At 39.6% G+C, this 20,753-nt stretch overlaps 1 protein-coding gene across 3 annotated transcripts in view; it reads left to right on the top strand.

Annotated features, from left to right (window-relative positions):
- The first annotated feature begins 1,345 nt into the window (after positions 1–1,345).
- Positions 1,346–20,753, top strand: part of SP4 (Sp4 transcription factor) — a 72,501-nt gene continuing 53,093 nt past the window's right edge. For 2 of the 3 annotated variants that reach the window (XM_079931042.1, XM_079931043.1), the window contains exons 1-3: positions 1,346–1,921; positions 2,331–2,452; positions 2,973–4,524. In XM_079931042.1, coding sequence (XP_079787168.1) covers positions 1,915–1,921; positions 2,331–2,452; positions 2,973–4,524 — 1,681 coding nt within the window. In that variant the 5' untranslated portion in view covers positions 1,346–1,914. Of the gene's footprint in view, positions 1,922–2,330; positions 2,453–2,972; positions 4,525–20,753 lie in introns of those variants that run through there. The other variant, XM_079931044.1, reaches the window with a different exon arrangement.

Raw genomic sequence — 20,753 nt, 5'->3', positions numbered from 1 at the left:
AGACAATACTATTTAATTCTTTATTCGAATTGCTTTGTCTTGCTGCACTGCTGGCTTTGTCATCAGCCAACGTTGCAATTACTTTAACAAGCAAAGGAAATGCCAGTCAAGTGCAGCACCTGGGACCTCCTCACCCTTGCAACATATAAGGCCTCTGGCATGAGAGAAAAACGCTCAAGGTTGTGTGTGGAGCCCATGTAAAAAGGGAGCGGATGGCCGTGAGCCTCGGTGTGTAAGGGCGCCTAGTCCCCAAGGCCAGTGTTTACATTAGCAGTTCACTTCCACCTTTGGTACGTTTAATCAGGCGATTATTATATTGTATGGCATCATCCTGACTTCAGGACTTGGGAGGAAAGCTGGGTCAGGAGATTGTTCAAGTGCTTTGTGCAGCCAGATGTGAATTCCACCTGCCCAGAAGCTTATGCTGAACTGTGATCAGGGCTGGCCCAAATGGAGATGCGCTTTTCTTCCACTCGAGAATCGTATGAGACCCATACAGTGAGAAGTCCGACAAGCACGCGGGCTATTCGGCAAAACCCAAAGCAACCTTAGAGGGCGGGTCATTGCTCTGCTCCGGCAGCCAGCCAGAGACAAAAAATAAAATGGAAGATCTTTCTCTGAGGGAAAGCAGGCCTCGGATCTGAAACACGGGGCCTGAGGGAGGGAGGTGAGCAAAGAAAGGAAAGGGGAAGGCGCCGCTCCAAGAAGCCGGGTTCATTCAAACCCGGAGGACAGCAAACCCCGCCTCCCCACGCCGCCACCCGCTCAATCGCCGAGCGCTCCGGGTGTGAGCTCGCCCTGCGGGGAGCGGCTTGGAGCAGAGGAGGCGGTGGTAGAGGTGGTTTGGGCAGCTCTGCGCGGCGGATAGGCCCAGGCAAACAACACCCATTCCCCCTCCCCCTCGCTCAGTTCAACTCCCACTCGGCCCGGGCCACGCCCTGCCGCCACCGCCCCCTCGGGCAGCTTTCCGTTCCGCAGCCAGGCCTCGGTCGGGGGCGGGAGAGAAGGCGGTGCCTTGGAGGGGCCGCTGCGGCCATAGCAAACTACAAGGGCCGACAGCCTTTGCGGCAGCGCCCCGCCCTCTTTCTCCCACCACTCAGCGCGCGTCACCTAGGCGCTCAACCAATGGGGACCGAACCAGGGAAAAAGAGCGCCCGGGTCCGGATGCGCCTCAGGAAAGCCATGCTCCCGGCGCAGGGGCAGCGGGCAGTTCACCGGGTTCGCCGAGTCGTCGGTGGCTCGCGCGCTGCCTTGTCCGCTCCTCTCGCTTCCCTTGAACGAGAGCCCTGCTTTTTTTTTTTCGTGGCAATTCCAAGGGATGCTGGAGCCGGCTTTTGAGGGGAGGGCGCTGGGAAATGAGTAGGGGGCGGGATATCCTGAGACAACAAGTTTGGCTGTATGGAGGGCCTACCGGCAGCGCGCCTGAGCTAGAACACCGAGAGAGCGAGCGCCGGACTAGCCACGGGAGGAAAAGAAAAGCTGCTGAAAGAATAACCCCGAGAAAGGGGGTGGAGAGGAGGCGGCCCCAGCGCCCCGGCCCCCGGCAGGTCGGCGGCCAATCCGCTGGGGGAAGGGGTGGAGAGTCGGCGGCTCCGGCAGAGAGAGGCCGAGGGGGGTGGGGAGTCGGCCGGGCTCGCGCCGCCCTGGCCCCGCCCCCGGCCCGCGCCGCCGCCCGCGCGGCGCGCCGCCGCTGTCAATCAAGGGCGAGTCAGCAGGGCTCGGGCGGAGAGAGGAGCTGCTACGCCACAGCCCAGCGGCGGCCATTCGCGGAAAAAGAGGCAGAGCCTGTGCCAGCTACAGCCTCCTCCGAGCCACCGCGGGCGGGCGGGACCGGCCTCTCCTCCCGCCTCGCCCCCACCCCCACCCACCTCTATCCCTGTGTCTCCGTCTGAGGGTTTGTCCTGTTAATGCGGGATGAGCGGTACGTATTCTCCACCCCCCTCGGTCTCCTTCACCGCCTCCCTCCCTCCCTCCCTCCCCAGACCCTGCTCGGTTCTCCCCCCTCCCCCGGGGCCGCTGAGATGCTTTAAGGGGAGGAGGAGAGGGAGGGAGGGAATCAGGGGGAGGGAAGGAGGGTTGTGTTTTGTCTTAATGTCTGAGAGAGAACAACCTTCTGGGTGTTGCTCTGGAGCCGATGGGTCGGGTTTCAAACCACGTTTTGTGATATCCCCCTCCTCCCTTCCCTCCTTCTCCCCCACCCCTTGCCGGTGTGCGTGGATCGCGGGTTTATGGAGATTAATGTTCGGGGGGAGGGGGAGGAGAGGAGAGGGGGAAGGCGAATAATAATAATCCTAATAACCTGTTGTCGTGTATGGGGGTGTTTGTTGCAGATCAGAAGAAGGAGGAGGAGGAGGAGGCGGCGGCGGCGGCGGCAGCGGCGATGGCTACAGAAGGAGGGAAAACCTCTGAGCCAGAGAATAACAATAAAAAACCCAAAACCTCAGGCTCCCAGGTAAAAGCAAACATATAAAAAAAAAAAAATTCATCACGAAACATAAGGGGAAAGGGGAGTTATGCCCTTTAAATGTCCAGAAGTGAAGAACAGAATAAAAATGTTTTATCCACTCAAAGCATCTTTCTGAGAGTGAGGAAGTTAAATTGTAAATTCATAAAGATTTCACATGTTTGGGATATCGCTGTTTAAAATTCCACCAGGAACGAACTCAGACTATAAGAAAAAGGTGTGTATTCTCCCAAGGGCATTTTGAGTTTAGGAAAATAACACTTCAAGAAAGTTTGTTAGAAATGTCCTTTTATTTAAACTTCATAGTGCGGGATCTCCTTCCTTATTCCTATATCTTACTGCTTTTGTTAATATTTATTTTGATTTTTGCCACTTCCTGAGTGAGTTCTGAAATGTAGAGCTGTCAAAATAAATAAATAAATAAATAAACCCCTCCCAGCTACTTGGCCTTCACTAAATCCGCCCACTTTTTTTTTCCCCCTCTCCTTTACCATCCCATTTTGGGTAGGACTCTCAGCCCTCTCCTCTGGCTTTACTGGCAGCTACTTGCAGCAAAATAGGGACTCCTGGTGAAAATCAAGCAACTGGACAACAACAAATCATTATAGACCCAAGCCAAGGATTGGTGCAACTTCAAAATCAACCACAACAGCTAGAACTGGTAACAACACAACTTGCTGGAAACGCTTGGCAACTTGTTGCCTCCACTCCTCCCGCTTCAAAAGAAAATAACGTTTCTCAACCAGCTTCTAGTTCATCTAGTTCTTCCAGCAGTAATAACGGGAGTGCATCTCCCACAAAAACTAAATCAGGTAATTCTTCCTCCCCTGGTCAGTTTCAAGTCATACAAGTACAAAATCCAAGTGGTAGTGTACAGTACCAAGTGATTCCACAACTTCAAACAGTGGAAGGCCAGCAAATTCAAATCAATCCAACTAGTAGTTCATCTCTACAGGATTTGCAGGGTCAAATTCAGCTCATTTCTGCAGGTAATAATCAAGCTATACTCACAGCTGCTAACAGGACAGCTTCTGGGAATATTCTTGCTCAAAACCTGGCAAATCAGACAGTTCCAGTCCAAATTAGACCTGGTGTCTCAATACCACTGCAATTACAGACCCTTCCTGGTACTCAGGCTCAAGTTGTAACAACTCTACCAATTAACATTGGAGGAGTGACTTTAGCTTTGCCAGTGATAAACAGTGTGGCCGCTGGAGGAGGGACTGGACAGGTCGGCCAGTCTGCTCCTACTACTGATGGCGGGACGTCCAATGGGAGTCAGTTAGTTCCCACACCCACCACTACTGCTTCTGCCAGTACTATGCCAGAATCGCCCTCCTCCTCCACTGCCTGCACCACCACTGCATCAGCATCTCTGAGCAGCAGTGACACGTTAGTGAGCTCAGCAGATACGGGCCAGTATGCAAGCACATCAGCCAGTAGTTCTGAACGCACCATCGAAGATTCTCAAACACCTGCTGCTACTGAGTCTGAAGCCCAGAGCTCCAGTCAGCTTCAGTCTAATGGAATACAGAATACACAGGATCAATCAAATTCCCTTCAGCAGGTGCAAATTGTAGGCCAGCCTATCTTGCAACAGATCCAGATCCAACAGCCTCAGCAACAGATAATTCAGGCTATTCCACCACAGTCATTTCAACTCCAGTCCGGGCAGACGATTCAGACCATCCAGCAGCAGCCTTTGCAGAATGTTCAACTTCAAGCAGTAAATCCGACTCAGGTGCTTATCAGGGCTCCAACTTTAACACCTTCAGGGCAAATCAGCTGGCAAACTGTACAGGTTCAGAATATTCAGAGTCTTTCAAATTTGCAAGTTCAGAATGCTGGGTTATCCCAACAATTAACCATCACCCCAGTGTCTTCAAGCGGTGGCACAACTCTTGCTCAGATTGCTCCCGTGGCTGTTGCTGGCGCCCCAATAACTTTGAATACTGCCCAGCTTGCATCAGTGCCTAATCTTCAGACAGTGAGTGTTGCCAACCTGGGTGCTGCGGGCGTTCAAGTGCAAGGAGTTCCAGTTACAATCACCAGTGTTGCAGGTAAGTCAACTGCAATCTTTTCTCTCTGGTTGTTAATAACGGTTATTGTTTTTCTTTGCTAACTCAGATTTGATGTAAACCTCTGAGGTAAACAGATAATCATAAGGAAACTAAAATACCCGGGAGTATTACACTCAGTACCGTGACTCTGTAATCATCAGTGTGACCCATTCACATTCATACTATTCAGCATTAGGTTTTATGTGTTAAATTCGTTGGAGAATTTTATAAAATTATTTTTCTGCGGAGCTAAACGTCCTGATTAGAATCATAATTTTTTGTAATTCAGAGACCAAATTTGTGTACACTTGAACTTTTCTGAAGGAACCCTAGTCAAAATGATGTTTATATCTTCTTTAAGGGAAAGTAGGTTTAAACCTGAAATAATACAGTTATGAGTCTGTTACAGTTTTAATGCTACTGTATGTTACTCCTCATGCTTCCGCATCTTGTTGCCCGTGCTTTTGCGTTTTATTACACGGTGTTGTTTTAAACTAGATATTGATACAGTTGAGAGAGATAATTTTGAGTTGCAAATTGTTTCATTTACTTTTATGTCTACTTTTCTGCTAAAACCAGGATTTGAGTGAATAGTCCTTCACATAAAATTATATTTAAGTAAAATCTGTGATGGTTATGTTATTTATAGGTGTTTTTAGTATGAAGTTGGTGGAAGGCAATTAAAAATATAGACAGTAAACTGTCAATAGTTTGAATTTGTTGTAGTAAGGTTGTTTTAAAATCAGTTATAAAGCAGTTATTTGTTAATGCATGTAAATAGATACTTCTGAAGCATTTGGAAAACCAGTCTTATTAAGTATTTTAATCATTTTGGACCAGTCTTTTTTCATCTAACACCTTTTGTTTTCTAGTAACTAAATACTTTTCATTTGATTATGAAAACCTAGTTGTGGTTTTGGTGTCTTTGATACTTTAAGACCTCTTTAGTTAAATTATTTCTGTTTTGATAATCTGAAATGAATAAGCATATCACTTTTGAATGACCTTTCTTGAAACAAGTTTCAGACAAATTATGCTAGGGTTCTTGTTTTACAGTTACTACCTAAAGTAGATGTATATATTTAAGATTTGGAAGTTGTCAGAGCTCTCTGATTAAGAAGAACAGAGGTAACATGTTTTATTTAGATACCCGTTGATTATAAACCAGAGGTATCCAACAGAATTTTCTGTGATGATGGAAATGATCTATATTTGTTCTATCCCGTATGTTAGCCACTAGCCACGTGTGGTTATTGAGCACTTAAATTGTGACTAATGCAACAGAGGAATTGAATTTTTAATTTTACTTGATTTTCTTTAATATTAATTTAAATAGCCATACGTGGCTAGTGGCTCCTGTATTGACAGACACAGTAACGTAGTCAAAGAGCGTTTTGAGCGTGGTACATTTTCCCCTAAGACTATTACAGCACAATTATATGTGTGTTTCTGTGGATTATAGTCCTTACCTTGCTTTGTTTCTACTCTTTTTCTAAACATTGATAATAAGTATTTCAGAAAAATGTCTGTTTTGGGTGGGTTGAATGACAATTTGTATTGTCAAAGCAAAATTTATTTCATTTATATTTTATCTTGCCTTTTAAGCATTAGTTAGTGAATTATGATGAAGAGAATTGAATAATTTATAATTTAGGTTAGAAATAGTCAGTTTTTCTATTCTTTAATTGACATCAATTATGACCCAGAGTTTTTCCTTTGCCTGTCGTGAGGGTAAGCCGGTGTAACTGAGAGTATGATCTTCTGACCGCCTCAGATTCACTTGAATGATACATTATGGTAAATGCAGGATCCATTTTCTGGAACTGTAGTTTTTGGGGGGTGTGGTCAAGGAATCTTTCAAACAAACTGTCCAGGTGATTGTAAATCTCATTTAAGTTTGAGAACCAAGGATCAAGTCGTCCGCAATGAACTATAAGGCAAAATTCGGAAGTGATGGATTTCGAGCCTAGTTCGTAAGTGCCTCAGAGGGTGGATTTCTCTGACAAGTACCATTTATAGTTTTTATTCCACAAATATATATTGACTAGCTATGTGTTGAGCACTCCCAATAGGTGTGTTTAGTCCTGCATTTTCAGGGATAATTTTTTTATTTAAAGAGTTCATATGGTTTGGGGGGCACATGTGTATAAGGAAATTTGAACTTTATGTAGTTGGTTTTTTCCTGAAACCAAAGATTTTAAATTTTGTTGATGTTCTAATACATACGCTCTATCGTTTAAGAAGATAGCCATGTTACAAAGACCAGAAATGTACCCCGATTTCAGCAACTCTGTGTAGTTAATTTGGGTATGGTTGTTTGCAGATTTTACTTTACTTCCTGGCATAATAGGTGTTTGACAAATGTTTGCTGGATTAAGGTATAAATGGTGATGGAGAAGATAGCAATTTGGAATTGGGAGCAGCACCCTGGAGTGGTTTTAATGAAGCTAAGGAATTAACTCTGTTTTCATTAATTTCTTTTGGTTTTGAGCTTTTAAGACACTGAGAGTGGTACACCAGGTACTTTACCATCTCTGAAAGGGAGAGAGTGAGCAACAAGTGCCTATATCCCTTTTATAAATGAGCCCTGGAAGTTGAGATTTTTTACTTTTTGTCCCCATTCACTTTTTAGTACTTTTTGATTATTTCCTGGTTCACCCCCAGGAGAATGGTATTGTTTGAGTTATGGGAAAATTTTTGCTCTGAATATTCATAACAACTATTACCAGGGCTTGAAAAAATTATCAGCTTTGACAAAATGTAATGGCTAGCTCAAGGACAAGGGGCTAAGAATTCTCCACCATCCATCCTCATATTACTTCAGGAAGTACAGGAAAGGTTCTGGATAATATTGACAGAAAAAGAAAAAAAAATCATACAAGGTAAATCAAATGAAACCAGTTTTTGAAGCTGGGACACTTCATACTTGATTTTATGAAATAAGAATGTTAATGACATCCTACGGGGAACCTCTTTCCTTGAAAACGTATTCAGCATAATGTGTTTCTGTGGTTTGGTCTCAGCTCGAAATCCTGTGTTCCAGGCTGAGCATCTAGCATTTAGTTAGTTAGAATTGTAGTAGGAACTGAATACATGTACTCCTGCTACATATTGTTTGTTTCCTTTTTGGGATTCAGAGTTTGAAATCCTATTTTAAGTTAAGAGTGAAGGTAATAACTAATCATGCTGCTGGCTTAAGAACATCCTTTGTTTTAACTAAGTGAGGAGAGGGGATGATGTTTTCCTCAAAAAGAACTACCTGTTTTCACGATGTATTCTGGTAGCCAAAGTGCCATAGTTAAAATGAACTTTAGGAGTTATTTCTCTTTAGTTAAAGGATTTCGAATATGTAGGGACCATTGGTTTCTAAATTTTAACTTGCATTGGCCAGCAGTTTGATTTATTTTTGGCCCTAATCACATATGGTAATAGATCATGTTTTTGCTTGGTGGATGGATATTTCTTTGTCAGTTTTAATGGAAATTAACATTCCTGTGCAAATTCTTACATAAAGGTAGTTCAGACTTGAGGAGATGTTGCTGGTTGTTCAAGAACTTTCTCTCTTACCTTCCTTTACTTCTTTGGGGATTAACAGAACCAGGAATGGGAGAGCCAGTTCTTCATCATTGGTGAAAATGGAGACCAAAGGAAATAGTTGACATTTTTATTTAATTTAAAAACCTAACTTAATCCGGTAGAATCAACCTCTTGCACCAAACTTTTTTCCAGAGCTACTAAAAGTAGAAAATTGACTAGAAGTTTAATACAGATATGGTTTTCCTTTGCCATATGTTGTATTAATTTGGATTTCTCTAGTAGGCATCTTAAAATAACATACATATATGTTATACACATATATACACATATGTATATGTACATGTATAAACATATACACATCTATTTTTGTGTATACATATGTCTCCTGTGTTTGGTTATTTCTTTTTTCAGAGAAGTCACATTTACTCCTGTAATTTTCTTCCAGTAAAATCTTCTACTAATCTTTGTTACAGATTGGAATTCATCATAAGGAACTTACATCTTGTGCCCTGTACAAGATTTGGGTTCTGAACTACCAAGTTGGTTTTACTCATTAGAAAATGTACAGCATGACCTTTAAGATTTGTTGATGATGACATAACAATATCATTGTGTAGTTTTAAGTTTTTCTTGGAAGGTAAGGTACTCATTGTAGAGCCACATTCATTTTTTAAAAGGGCATCTTTGCGAGGGATTTCAGGATAAGAGAGTGGAGGAAAACAGTGTTAATCATCTGCTTTTCAAATCTAAATCAAGGAATATATAACAAGTAATACATAAGAAATATTGGAGCAGGCATAAAAGCAAGTTGAAGAGGAAGAAAGGAAGCTTGATTAAGAAGGAAGATAGGGAAAATTTGCTCTACATAGATCTTGCACAAATAACACAGATTTACAAAATGAGAGAATTTTAGTTTAAAAGGATCTTTGAGATTATTGCTCACCACTTGTAGCCTTTTGTTATTGCTGCTAAAGTCTGTAAAGGAATTTTGTGTTTTTCTGTTATAAGTGAAAGGAGAAATATGGGTCAGAGTTTCTGCAGTGCTACATTAGGTACTTGGGGATGACATAGTACGCATTGACAGTAAAAGAGGGAACCTGGCCTGATACCGGACCATATGCCTATGTATATGTGGGCTGTCCTGTACCCTTCTGATGTAGGTATGAGATAAGATTGTATGTTCCTAATGCTTGTCATTTTATTACCTAGTGAATGAGCAAACTGTGGCAGAGGAAACCTATTACTTATATGAGTGTGTGTGGTGAGATAAAGACTTACTGAAATTGTAGTTAACTAAGGTAACTTAAAGATAATTGAGCATCCTTCCCCCTCCCTCATCCCTTAGTGGTAGTTCAGAACTAAAGAAACTGAAGCCAGGAAGGTTGAACGACGTGTACTTTGTGGCAAAGTGAGGACTAGAATCCTGGCTTCTGCTCCAGTTGTCTTTCTCATATTTCTGCCTTTGTTATCCAAATCTTTTGCTAGTTATGAGTAAATGTAGCTGAGCTTTAGGGATCAGAGAGGGGAGAGTATCCAGCTTGAGTTGTCTTCTCCCAGGTAGACTGTGTCTGTTATTCCTGGATATTCAGCATTAATATATTGAATATAATATTGGTGGAAAACACAATTCTATCTGCCTCCTTGTTATTGAATTTAATGGTGAAATCTCAGTGGTATAATTTTGTCCTTTTTGAAAGAGAAAATTCAGAACTTGAAGAGATTAGTAAATTCTGTATGTAGGTAAGCAAGTTCTAGGGCTGTTGAGATACTGCATTTTTTCCCAAACAGTAGTTAGAAATGGATTTTTTAAAATGAGATTCGAGGAAGAAAACAAACATTTATTGTTTTCCTAGAGTGTGTTATGTGCTGGGCCAGGTATTTATGCTATCTCAGTATATCCTACAGTATCCTTGGGATTACTGTACCTGTTTTACAGATAGCCTCACTGAGCTTTGCTTATATGTGGAATCTAAAAAAGGGTACAAACGAACTTACCTACAAAATAGAAATAGAGTTGCAGATGTAGAAAACAAACTTATGATTACCAGGGGGTAAAGGGAAGTGGGGCAGAATAAATTGGGAGATTAGGATTGACATATACACACTACTATGTATAAAATAGATAACTAGTAAGGACCTACTCTATAGCACAGGGAAGTCTACTCAGTATTCTGTAATGGCCTATATGGGAAAAGAATCTAAAAATGAGTGGATATATGTATAACTGATTCACCTTGTTGTACACCTGAAACTAATACAACATTGTAAATCAACTATATTCTAATAAATTTTTTTTTAAAAAAAGAAAAGAAAATTTGCCCTCCAGTAAGTGGTAGAGCCATGATTTAAAGTCATCTCTGATTCCAAGGTGTTCACAAGACATACAGTAAAAGGATAAGTCTACAGATACAGGGTATTTTTCACCTTTTTGTATCTGATGTATACTTGAATCCCTTAAAGGGTAAGCAGTTTTGAAAATTGAAATGCTGACTATGCAGTTAAGGTTTCTACTAGCCCTGACAATGTGGCATTGACAGACAATTATGATAGAAAGTAGTGAAAGAAACTAGTGTGGCTGCATGGAGACTTCCATGTTACACTCAGATTTCAAAATAGTGTATGTGGAAGATAGGAGTAGGGGCATAGGATAAAAACAAAAAGAAGCATGACATTTAATAATAGTCAGTTAAACAGAAGCTCATAATAAAGTCAGGCTTTTAAAATTCTTTCAAACAACTTATAAGGTTTTCAGTCAGAGAAAGAGATGCTCATTGTTTGAGCAAAATGGTATAATATCAAGAAAAGGCAGAACTCCTCCACTCTGCTGCTGTTAACCAGCGAGGAAAATGCAGTTCCGGCTGAAATGACTAGAGCTGTAACTCACTCTGAGATATTTATTCAAGGTAAGTGAGGAGGTAGGGGACGTTTAGTTGCTCTTCGGAAGTCAGGATGATCTAGACGAATGCTATCCTAAAGTTAGAGGAACTTTCCGGTTTCATTTCAGGCCATATCAGTAACTTAAAAAGTACGCGGCATGGAAGAATTGAGTATGAATAAGCACCTCCCTTTTTGAAAACATCCCACACTACAGACAAATGAGCTTGATAACCGTCCTAGCAAAGTCCTTGAATGAATTATGGAGTAGTTGGCCTCTGAGCATTTAAAAGAATTCAGGGATCATTGGGAACCAGTATGGGTTCACTAAGGAACGAGGTTCATAAATTCTTTCTTTAGAGTTTCCAGATGAGTATACAAAATAACGTCAGTACAGTGTATCTTGATTTCAGCCTTGATAGTCATGATTTCTTTAAAGGCTCGTACCTGGTTGCTCTATTATATGAAAAATGTTGATTGTCTACCTCAGTAGAGGTAGAGGTCTCTGGTATTATGGCATAGGGTTCTATCCTTGATACAGTCCTGTTGAACATTTTTTTCAAATTTTATACTGAAGGGTGACCTATTTACTGAATTCAAAGATGAGACAAAGCCAGGAGATGTTGCTAACAATTATGATAGAGCATAGAATTGAGATGCCCAGTGATCTTAATAGACCAGAATGCTGGGCCAGAATTAGCAACATAAATATAACAGGTAAGATCCTCTATTTAAAGTTGAGGGGTGGGGGGCAGGATTGTTCACCTACAAGATGGAAAACATGGTTTGGCAGCAGGACATGTGAAGATGATTTGGGATTTATTGGCTTAATATGAACTAAGAGTAGAGTAAAGCTCCTGTATTTTATGCTTGTCAGACCATTTCTGCAATACTGCGTACAATACTGGGTGTGGCACATTTTAAATGGGACAGTGACAAACTGGCGAGCATATCGAGAAGGCTTCCCAGGATGAAACGTGTGGAAAACATTTCACACTAGCAGTAATCAGAGAGAGGGGGGTTGTTATTAAAAGAAAATAAGAGAAAGTGTGACAGCTTCTTTAGGTATGTGAAGAGCTATTTTTTGTTGTTTTTGTTTTTTAATAAAGTTCTGTTATGTTTTGGCCCTGGGAAACCAATACAATAAGTATATGTACACACACATGAGCTAATGCTGTGCGGTAATGGAATGGTTTGTTTCATGAAGTAGTGATCTTCCTGTTGTTAGATGCTGGGTGTCCATCTATCAGAGACACTAAAATATAGAATTTCGTGTGTTGTATAGAAGGTTTGATTAGATAATCTGTGAGTCTTCTAATTCTAAAATTTAGGATTCTATGAATATTTGAGTACGTAGTTCTATTCTGGGTACTTCCATCCAGCATATGGTGAGAGTTCCTTGTAAGTCGTGTTAAACTTAAATGATTGACTAAGTAGGGATTTGGTGAGGGTGGAGGGGAGGTTTGAGGGTCACATTTACCATTTTTCTTATTACAAAGGCAGTATTATTGAGATAAATTCTATTAAGAAATAAATGCAATACTTTAATTCATAAATTAATAGATTTCTGTTCTTCGTTATTTGTTAGACTTACTGATTGTGCTCTTAGATGCTATTTTTCTATGTCATTTGCACTTCTGTTAGGTGACTACCAAAGCATTAGTATTTTAAAAACACACTAAAGTGCCCAACATTGAATTTGTAGTTAGGATATTTTATCTCAGTAGCTCTTTAGCCATAGTCATATTTCTGATAATGACACTTTAGTATGAACAATGTGATTACTTTTTCTTCAGTAGACTTAGAGAGCAGTTGGAAAATCCAGTATACTGATGGAGTTCAAACTGTGGGAAGCGCTCAGAGCTTCAAATTTGTTAATTTATCCTGTGGAGTAAACAAATGAAGTAGGTCTTTCTTTTTGACTCAGAATATCTAGCACATAGGCGCTTTTAAAAAAATATTTGAGGCCCGAGACCCTTTTGAATAGAAAAAGTAATAATTCCCATATATGAAGTTCTTTTTGCCTTAGGTATGGTAATAAAGTTAGGAGTAGGGACTATCTGGGCTTGATCAGCCGTGTAGTTCAAGTAGTACATTTATTATTACTGCAGATGTATGTACTCTGAGAGGCTTCCTAGATCACAGGAAGGCTTTGTGTTCTTTTAGGTGATCATCAGTCAGGTACAACCAGAAGAGGAGACACAGGAGAGGCCCAGGAAAAAAAGTTTATTATACACACAGGTCCTAGAGAGGCAGTCAGTGTGCACTGAGAGGGGAGGTGCACACATGGGAGGTGATGCCAAGGGATCTGGCTCAACCTAGCAGGTGGGGAGCAGAGAGAGCAAGAATCCATGGGCAGGTGCCTTTATTGAAGGATCAGTGTGTGAGGGGATTTCATTGGTTTGTTTAAATGCTGCTTGGTCACAGTCAGGGGAAGGTAGGAAGGGAACCTTGTGGCAGGAGCAACCCTTATCACACTGGTGCACCTGGTTGCCTGGGCCGGGTGCTTACAGCCTGCTTGTGGGGATGTTGAGGCAGCAGGGGAAAATAACGTTTTAAAATATATAATACAACAGGATTAGGAATTAGAACTCTTATATTTTTGTTAGGGTACTGCTCTCCATTAGCTATTCCATCCTGGGCAAACATATTATAATTGGAGCTTCAATCCTTTTTTCATTTGTAAAATAGTGCTATTAATTCCTTCCCTTTTTGCCTCATAGAGCTGCAAAGATCAGATGAGATGATATGTATAAAAAGGCTTTGGATATTGTAAAGAAAACTATATTTGGAAGTTGGTAACCTGGTAAAAATCTCTACATGGCGACTCTGGCCCACTAGAAGAATGTGAAGTAGTAAAGCGGGAGAATGAGTAGTTTTCGATATGGGTATTAGCTTGAGTTAAAGATCAGAAGTAAAAGAGAGATCTGTATAAAAGGAGTATCAGAAAGCTTTGGTGAAGTGCAGCTAAGGATATGGGGAGGGGTGTATCTACAGGTGGAAATGAAGCAGTGTGTTTCAGTATAGTAAGACCTAAATGTCTGCTGCGTACTGTCTATGTAAGCTCTGAAAGTACTCGCCTGTCTAAAAAGGTTACTTATGTTGGGGAGATAAGACTTACATACATGAATCAATTATATGGCTTGCTGCAATTGCATATGAGAGTTTATACTTAAGTGCTGGGTTTTGAGCTATGGAAAATGACTAGGAGAGCTCAAAGACAAGTGAGATCAGTGGTTTGCAGTAAACAGGGAGGGCTTTCTGAGGTGAAGATTGGTTTGGGAAGTGGATATTTGAAACTTTGAGGGTAGAGAGGTGAAGAGAGGATGTCTTGAGCCAAGCAGTTGAACTTGGAATGAAAAGGGTAGAGCCCTCGCATGGAAGCTTAGAGTTAACACAGGGAGCTGTGTTCTCTCATCTGTGTGCTCGATAGAGGCATAGTGGTCTCACAGAGTAGCTCAGGGCATGCCCAGTGGACAGCCTGCCACCCCTGCTTTAGCCAGAGAAGTTGTGTGTTTATTGCACTGTGTGCTTACATTTTGTTTGAAGAAGAGATTCTGCCAAAATAATAATAAGTTTGAAAAACATGAATAATAAGTTTGCAAATGATATTGTTAGAGCGTTTCTCTATAGATAAAAGTGTGGAGAAGTAAGAAATCAGGAGCCCAGTGGAAAGGATGTTGTTGGAATAATTTAGCCACGAATTCACAGTGGTCTTGAGAAAGGCTATGGCAGTGAAATTGCTTAATACAAAAGACAGGTTGTTGAACCTCTCTTTAGTATACAGAATGGTGACATGAAATAAGTATTAAGGAATTAGGTAAAAACATCAGGTTTGCTGGTTCCTTTCCTCTGTATCAAGTATGGTAATAGGCATTGAGAAACTGAAAATGAAGTGAGACAAATTTGCCTCTCTCACAGAATATATTACCTGTTGGGGAGACATAACCATATCTCTTTGCTTCTAAAACATACTTTTTTTTTTTTTTTTAACATCTTGGAAATTGAAATCCACCTTATAAGCAAAGGCATGTCATAGTTTAATTAGCAGAATATTTTTTCTTTCTTATGATCACTTGCATCTTAGACTTAATGGAATACGATGACTATATAATCGATTAAAGTACAACATGGCATTTGGTTTATAAAGGCTGTGAATGAGGTGTTACAGAAGCCCAAAGGAAGGAAAAACTTGTTCTGCTTGTAGAATTCTGGGGATATTTTCATGGAGAGGGTGATAACTGAGCTGGGCCTTAAAAGGATGACTAAAAAGTTTGCAAGGTTGGGATGAGGAGGGCTATTTCAGGTTATGTTGGATTTTACATGTCAGAAATTCAGTTAAGGAGTCTTCTATAAACAATGCAAAATTCAGGCTTAGATCAAGGAATATTAGTATACATTAAAGTTGAATTGTAAACCTCCTGTAGGCAGGAGCTGTGTCTTACGTGTATGTTTTTTTCTATTTCATACATTGATGAACATTGCTCAATATAAATAATCCTGATGCTGAACTAGGGGAAGGCCCACAGGTGGAGAATGTTGATTGCATAGGAGAATGGGATGGGTAGATCCTTGGGATGGATTCAAGACAAATACTTGAAAAGGAATGAGAGTTTATGATTATAAAAGGAAAAATGAGTAGTAAAAATTAAATAACAGAGGAACTTACACATATGTTCATATGTTTTGAGAGACAGTTGCTGTGAGAATCTTAGCAGTGGGGGAAGTTTTGAGGAGAAATCAAAGGTGTTTAAAGTCTCCAGGTTGTTTCTGTCCCTCAGAAGTTCTCATGTAGGTGCCTCATAATGTGGCCAGTCATAGAGGGTTTAGTACAGTTCTGTAATAATGAGTCAAGTCACCACAGCTTTTTGTTCACAGAAGCGGAGCTGCTTTTGCACAGAAGTATAGGAACCAGATAGTGATCTGTGCTGTGGTAAGTGGGTACCTGTGCCTGGTGTGGGGTTGGGGGAGAGGGTGGAAAGTCCTTGTTGTAGTTGAGGGTGTCTAAACCAGGGACTTGAGGGAGAAGAGGGAAGAGGAAGACACTAGATGCATATGATGACGAGTACTAACTGGATTTATGTAAGGTAAATACACTTAAAGTGGTTTGTAAATCCTACGCATTTTCCCATATATTTAAATCTACATACGAACCAATTTGAGACACTGACATTTGACAGATATTTGTCATAAATAGGACAGACTATGATAATATGCTTGTTGAAGGAGTAATTTGATTGTTTCATAAATAATCAAATTGATTATTTGTTTTTTAGTTTTATAAAGTTAAAGCACATTGTATTTTTATTTCTAGAATTTCTCTCACCTTTTGTCCTCATTGGTAGGATGTCAGTACTTAAATTGATTTTAATGATAGGGCGGGTAATAGTTTTTAGTAACCTCTTGATAGACTTTCATCCATTTCATGGACTCCCTGCTAGCCGACTGCATCCATAAATTCAGTCAGCAAATAGGTACCCAGCATCTGTATTGTGAGGCTTGATATGTTCCTTATGAGGTTGAATAACATGGGGCTGAACTCCCACTTCCATAATGTTCTAATAGGGAAAGAAGTCGTTCTGTTTTCTTTCATGAATGAAACAAGAAACAAGTGTGCTTTAACCCTTAATGTTTGTTTTATATTTAAGCTCACATTTACTGCATGTTTATAGTATGCCAGATACTGTATGCAGCACTTGGTATATTAACTCATTTACTCTTTAGAGCACCCTATAAAGTTGAGTACTGTCAGGTGCAAAAATGAGGCCTAGAGTGGTAAATAATTTGCTCAAGGCCACCTAATCCAAACACATTCTGTTTCTAGAACCCTGGCACCATTACCACTTACAGTCTCTCACCGTATACTCCCTATGTACTGCAGTGTGTTTCCTGTGACCAGTTGTGGAAACAATTCATTGTCTCTTATGTGTCAGACTTTGTGCTTAAGCATTATATATATGTTAACTCAGTTAATTTTGGCAGTCCTATGAAGAAGGTAGTGATGGTGACCTTAGTTTTTCGAACAGGAAACCAAGGCTGTCAGAGGTTAGTATCTTGACCAAGGGCATATAGCCATATGTTAGGCAGCTAGTAAGTGAAAATATTTTATAAGTCTGGTCTAGGTGAACAGGACTATCTTTACAGCTAAGCAATATGATTTTAAGTTACCTTACTGTAATTGTGGTAGTATGTTCAATAAGTTCTTTAGGTGAGCACTCTGACTCTTTATCGCCCTTTGGGACACAGGGCATATGTACCACAGAGAGAATTAGAATAAAAAAAGGTTTTATTACTTTGTGGTATCCTGTGTTGATAGGGAATTTGAGGCTAATAAGAATATTTCCTTTACTAAATATATGTGTACCATAAACCAGTTTTGAATGAATTTTGAAAACCAGATTCTAAGAATGTATGGCACAGAGGAGTCTTATATTTTATTTTCGTTAATATTTGTAAACTGTTAATATTAGAATTTAATGTTAATTTGTATTAAGCAATATTATTAAATCAGCATATATTGATAATGTCTGTGCTATATTAATTTATACACACTGTTATTTAATTGTATTAATATAAAATGAATAAAATTATCAAGTATACCAAAAAATATATACTTCCTGAGGCCTGTATTTTCATCACTTGCTTCTTGATCAGGATGTGACATGTCAGTATAGATATAAACTTTCTACTATCTGAAGGAAATATCGCCACGAAATGACTTAAAGAAAATCCAAAGATCATAAAAATTATATGTATAGAATTTGTGTTCTTCAGATAATCCTGCGTGTCATTTTTATGTAGCATTAACTCATTTGACAGGGATGGTGCTATAACTTTATTCATTTGACAGGGATGGTGCTATAACTTTATTATTGTTGTTTACTGGATAAATAAGAAACAAGATACATCAATATTTGAGTATCTGCCACTATATACCATACAATGTATACCATACATTGTAGAGTAGATATTTCTTCTCTACTCATGGGGCCTATACTTTGTTCTACGTGAGTTTTGTTTTATATCACTGTTAGGTTATTGCTATTTTTAGTAGATGAGAAAAATCAAGGCCCAGAAAAGTTAAATAATTTGCCCAGTGTTACAGAATTAACACATGGGAATGTTGGGGAAAGAACCCAGATTCCACCTAGACTCAAAATTATTTTTGCTGTTTTATCATAAGTCCTTGGGGCCAAGGAAGTTGCTTCCATGAAAAGTTTTTAAAGGCTTTTCTTTTTTTCCCCCCTCAATTTTAAAGTAACAAAATACCAAAGAGAGTTAAAGACCAATTTACATTTTCTAAGAGATTGATACACCAGAGTAAATTTATAGTATATGAGGACGGAGTAAATTTAGTCTGTATTTTCAAAAGATGTGATTGAGTTCATTTTGTCTATCTGTAAGTTTGTGTGTGTGTACACATTTACATATATACATTTACTCATTATAAACATATTGAGTAAAAAGTTAAGGGGATTATATTCTACATCTGTGGACCTATTCATCACCATCCTTGTTCTCTTAACCCTACCCTATAATTAAGGATACCAACCCATTTTGGGGTAATCCTAAAAAATTAGCACACCTCCTCACACTATACCCACACCCCAAATCACAGAGAAAACTGGATTGTTGAAATCAAAGTATTCAGACAGCTCTCCGTGCTTTTTAAAGGATCCTTTGGCAGCTGTCTGAGCTGGCAGTGATAACTATGTATAATTTGCAAACTGGAAGACAAACATGTTTCATTCTATGAGCAGTTTGTGTTGAGCAGAGGTAACTGACATATTTAAGAAAAGAGCTCTGTGCTGGTAACATGTCTCTTCCATTAAATAGTTGTGTTACCTTTGGGAATGGAGGTCTTGGTTTTTTTCCTTTTGTTACAATGAACTATTTGTGTTTGTGTGTATTTTGTAAAATGAAATATTTGAGGTAATTTTGTTTAGTGTTAAAAATTCTATAATTTTAAGCACAAATGTGTAGAAACCAAATTGCGCTTATATTTTATTTCAAGCCCATTTGAGCCAAGAGGAAAACTCAGGAAAAATATCATTTAACAATATTTCTAGTGTTTAAATCGAATCGGTTACTTTTTGGAGTAAAACTGTGAAAGAGATATGTCAGTATTTCAAAAATGTCGGGTTTTGTTTTTGTTTTGGCAAACCTTTGAAGCCAAATTTGGTATTGAATCTAATGCTGTTGCCTTTTAAAGAAGGTCATTCATCTAGGTTTGAGTCATTACTAAGGATTTGCAGAATTTTTTTAGAAAATGATTTGCCACCATCCTTTTAAACTAGACGTATGCCCAGCCATCAGCAACAGCGAAGATGAGGACCAGGGCCCTAAACACTTGGGCATTCAGATCGCCATCTGGGACCTCAGCTGACTACTCAGAATGCCCTTGCTGGTGGATATAGGCGTTGAAGCTCCCTGGTCAGAGACCAGCTGCCCTTTAAGCCAGGGAGTATGCTTGCCTAGGCCTGAGCTTCTCTAGCCAAGAAGAAGCATCGATAGCCCTGTGAGAACAAACACTGCCGCAGTAGCCAGAGAACTCTCTTATGCAGTATTACCTTCTAAGCTTTCCAAAAGCTAGTTCCTGATCTTCGGACCAGAGATTTTACTGTTGTCTTTGCTGCCTTCCTGTTTTCCAACTTTACAGTAACCATCTCAATCCACCTAACTATTTTATTACCTTAGCACCTCATGACTTAGATTTCTAGTCAGCCTGCCCCATGGATGATAGTGTAAAATCTACAAATTTAGAAGTAGAAGAGTTAGGTGGATCTCTGTATCTCAGTTTCAAAGGAGAAACTGTCTTACTTCTTATTCTAGAAGGTGAAGAATATGACAGCTGATTTGTAGTCCAAAGAGGTCTCATAAGAGCAGTTGTATTTTCATCTGTTTAAACTTTAGAATTTTCTGCTTGGGGTATTAAAGCAGGGAGAACTCCATTTTCAGCTTCACAACTACTGGCAAAGGGGAGTTTAATATAGATTCCAGCTGCTACCTCGGGAAGAAAGTACTTCTTTAAATGCTGGATTGTGCTGATGTCAAGATGATTCGTAGAGGGACTTCTATGAGGAATTTTTTAAAAATTAAATAATGATAAAACAGGATTTTTTTAAACAAATGAGTTTCAAAAGCAATTTTTAATATAATACTTGCTTGGATTTCATTTGGTAAAGTTAATTTTAATTTATAGAAACACTTTTAAAAGTATATATTTAATTCCCTATGATTACTGAGAAATAAGAGTTGTTTTGGGAATCATGTCTTAAAAAGGTTATGTGAGGTCTAGCACTCAACTGTTATACAGAAGTTTAAAAAAAACATAAAGAAAATTGTGCCTTCAAATATCCCTTAAAAGCACCCCTAGTAAAGGATTTACTTATTTATTTATGTTATTAAGAATCCTACATGCTTTTCAATATGTTAGCCCAGTTGTTATAGTAAAGGCAATCGAACACTCAGTTCTCATTGGTTAGGAATAGCTATTTGTTTTTGCATAATAATACTGTAGGCTTAACTTAAAACGAAGGAGACATTGTGGTGCTGGTGAAATAGAGATGGACAGGAATCAAGACCTGCCCTCAGCCCCCTGGTCTGCCAGGTACTGTCTGTGATGTGGGGATGGCCTTTAGTGTTCTTGAGCCTTAGTCGTAATCACCTGTAAAATGGAGATAACAAAATGCCTACTAAACTGGGTTTTTCTGAGGATTAAATGGAGTAGCATGTGGAAATGTTTTGTAAATAGCAAAGCACTGAATGGATGTAAACTATTATTATTATAAATTTACCCTTACTCTTTTTTTCTAAAT

This window comes from Stenella coeruleoalba (genome assembly GCF_951394435.1).
Source record: "Stenella coeruleoalba genome assembly, chromosome: 9".
Lineage (NCBI taxonomy): Eukaryota > Metazoa > Chordata > Mammalia > Artiodactyla > Delphinidae > Stenella > Stenella coeruleoalba.
The sequence above is the reverse complement of the archived record's forward strand: the minus strand, read 5'-3'. Positions and strand labels throughout refer to the sequence as shown.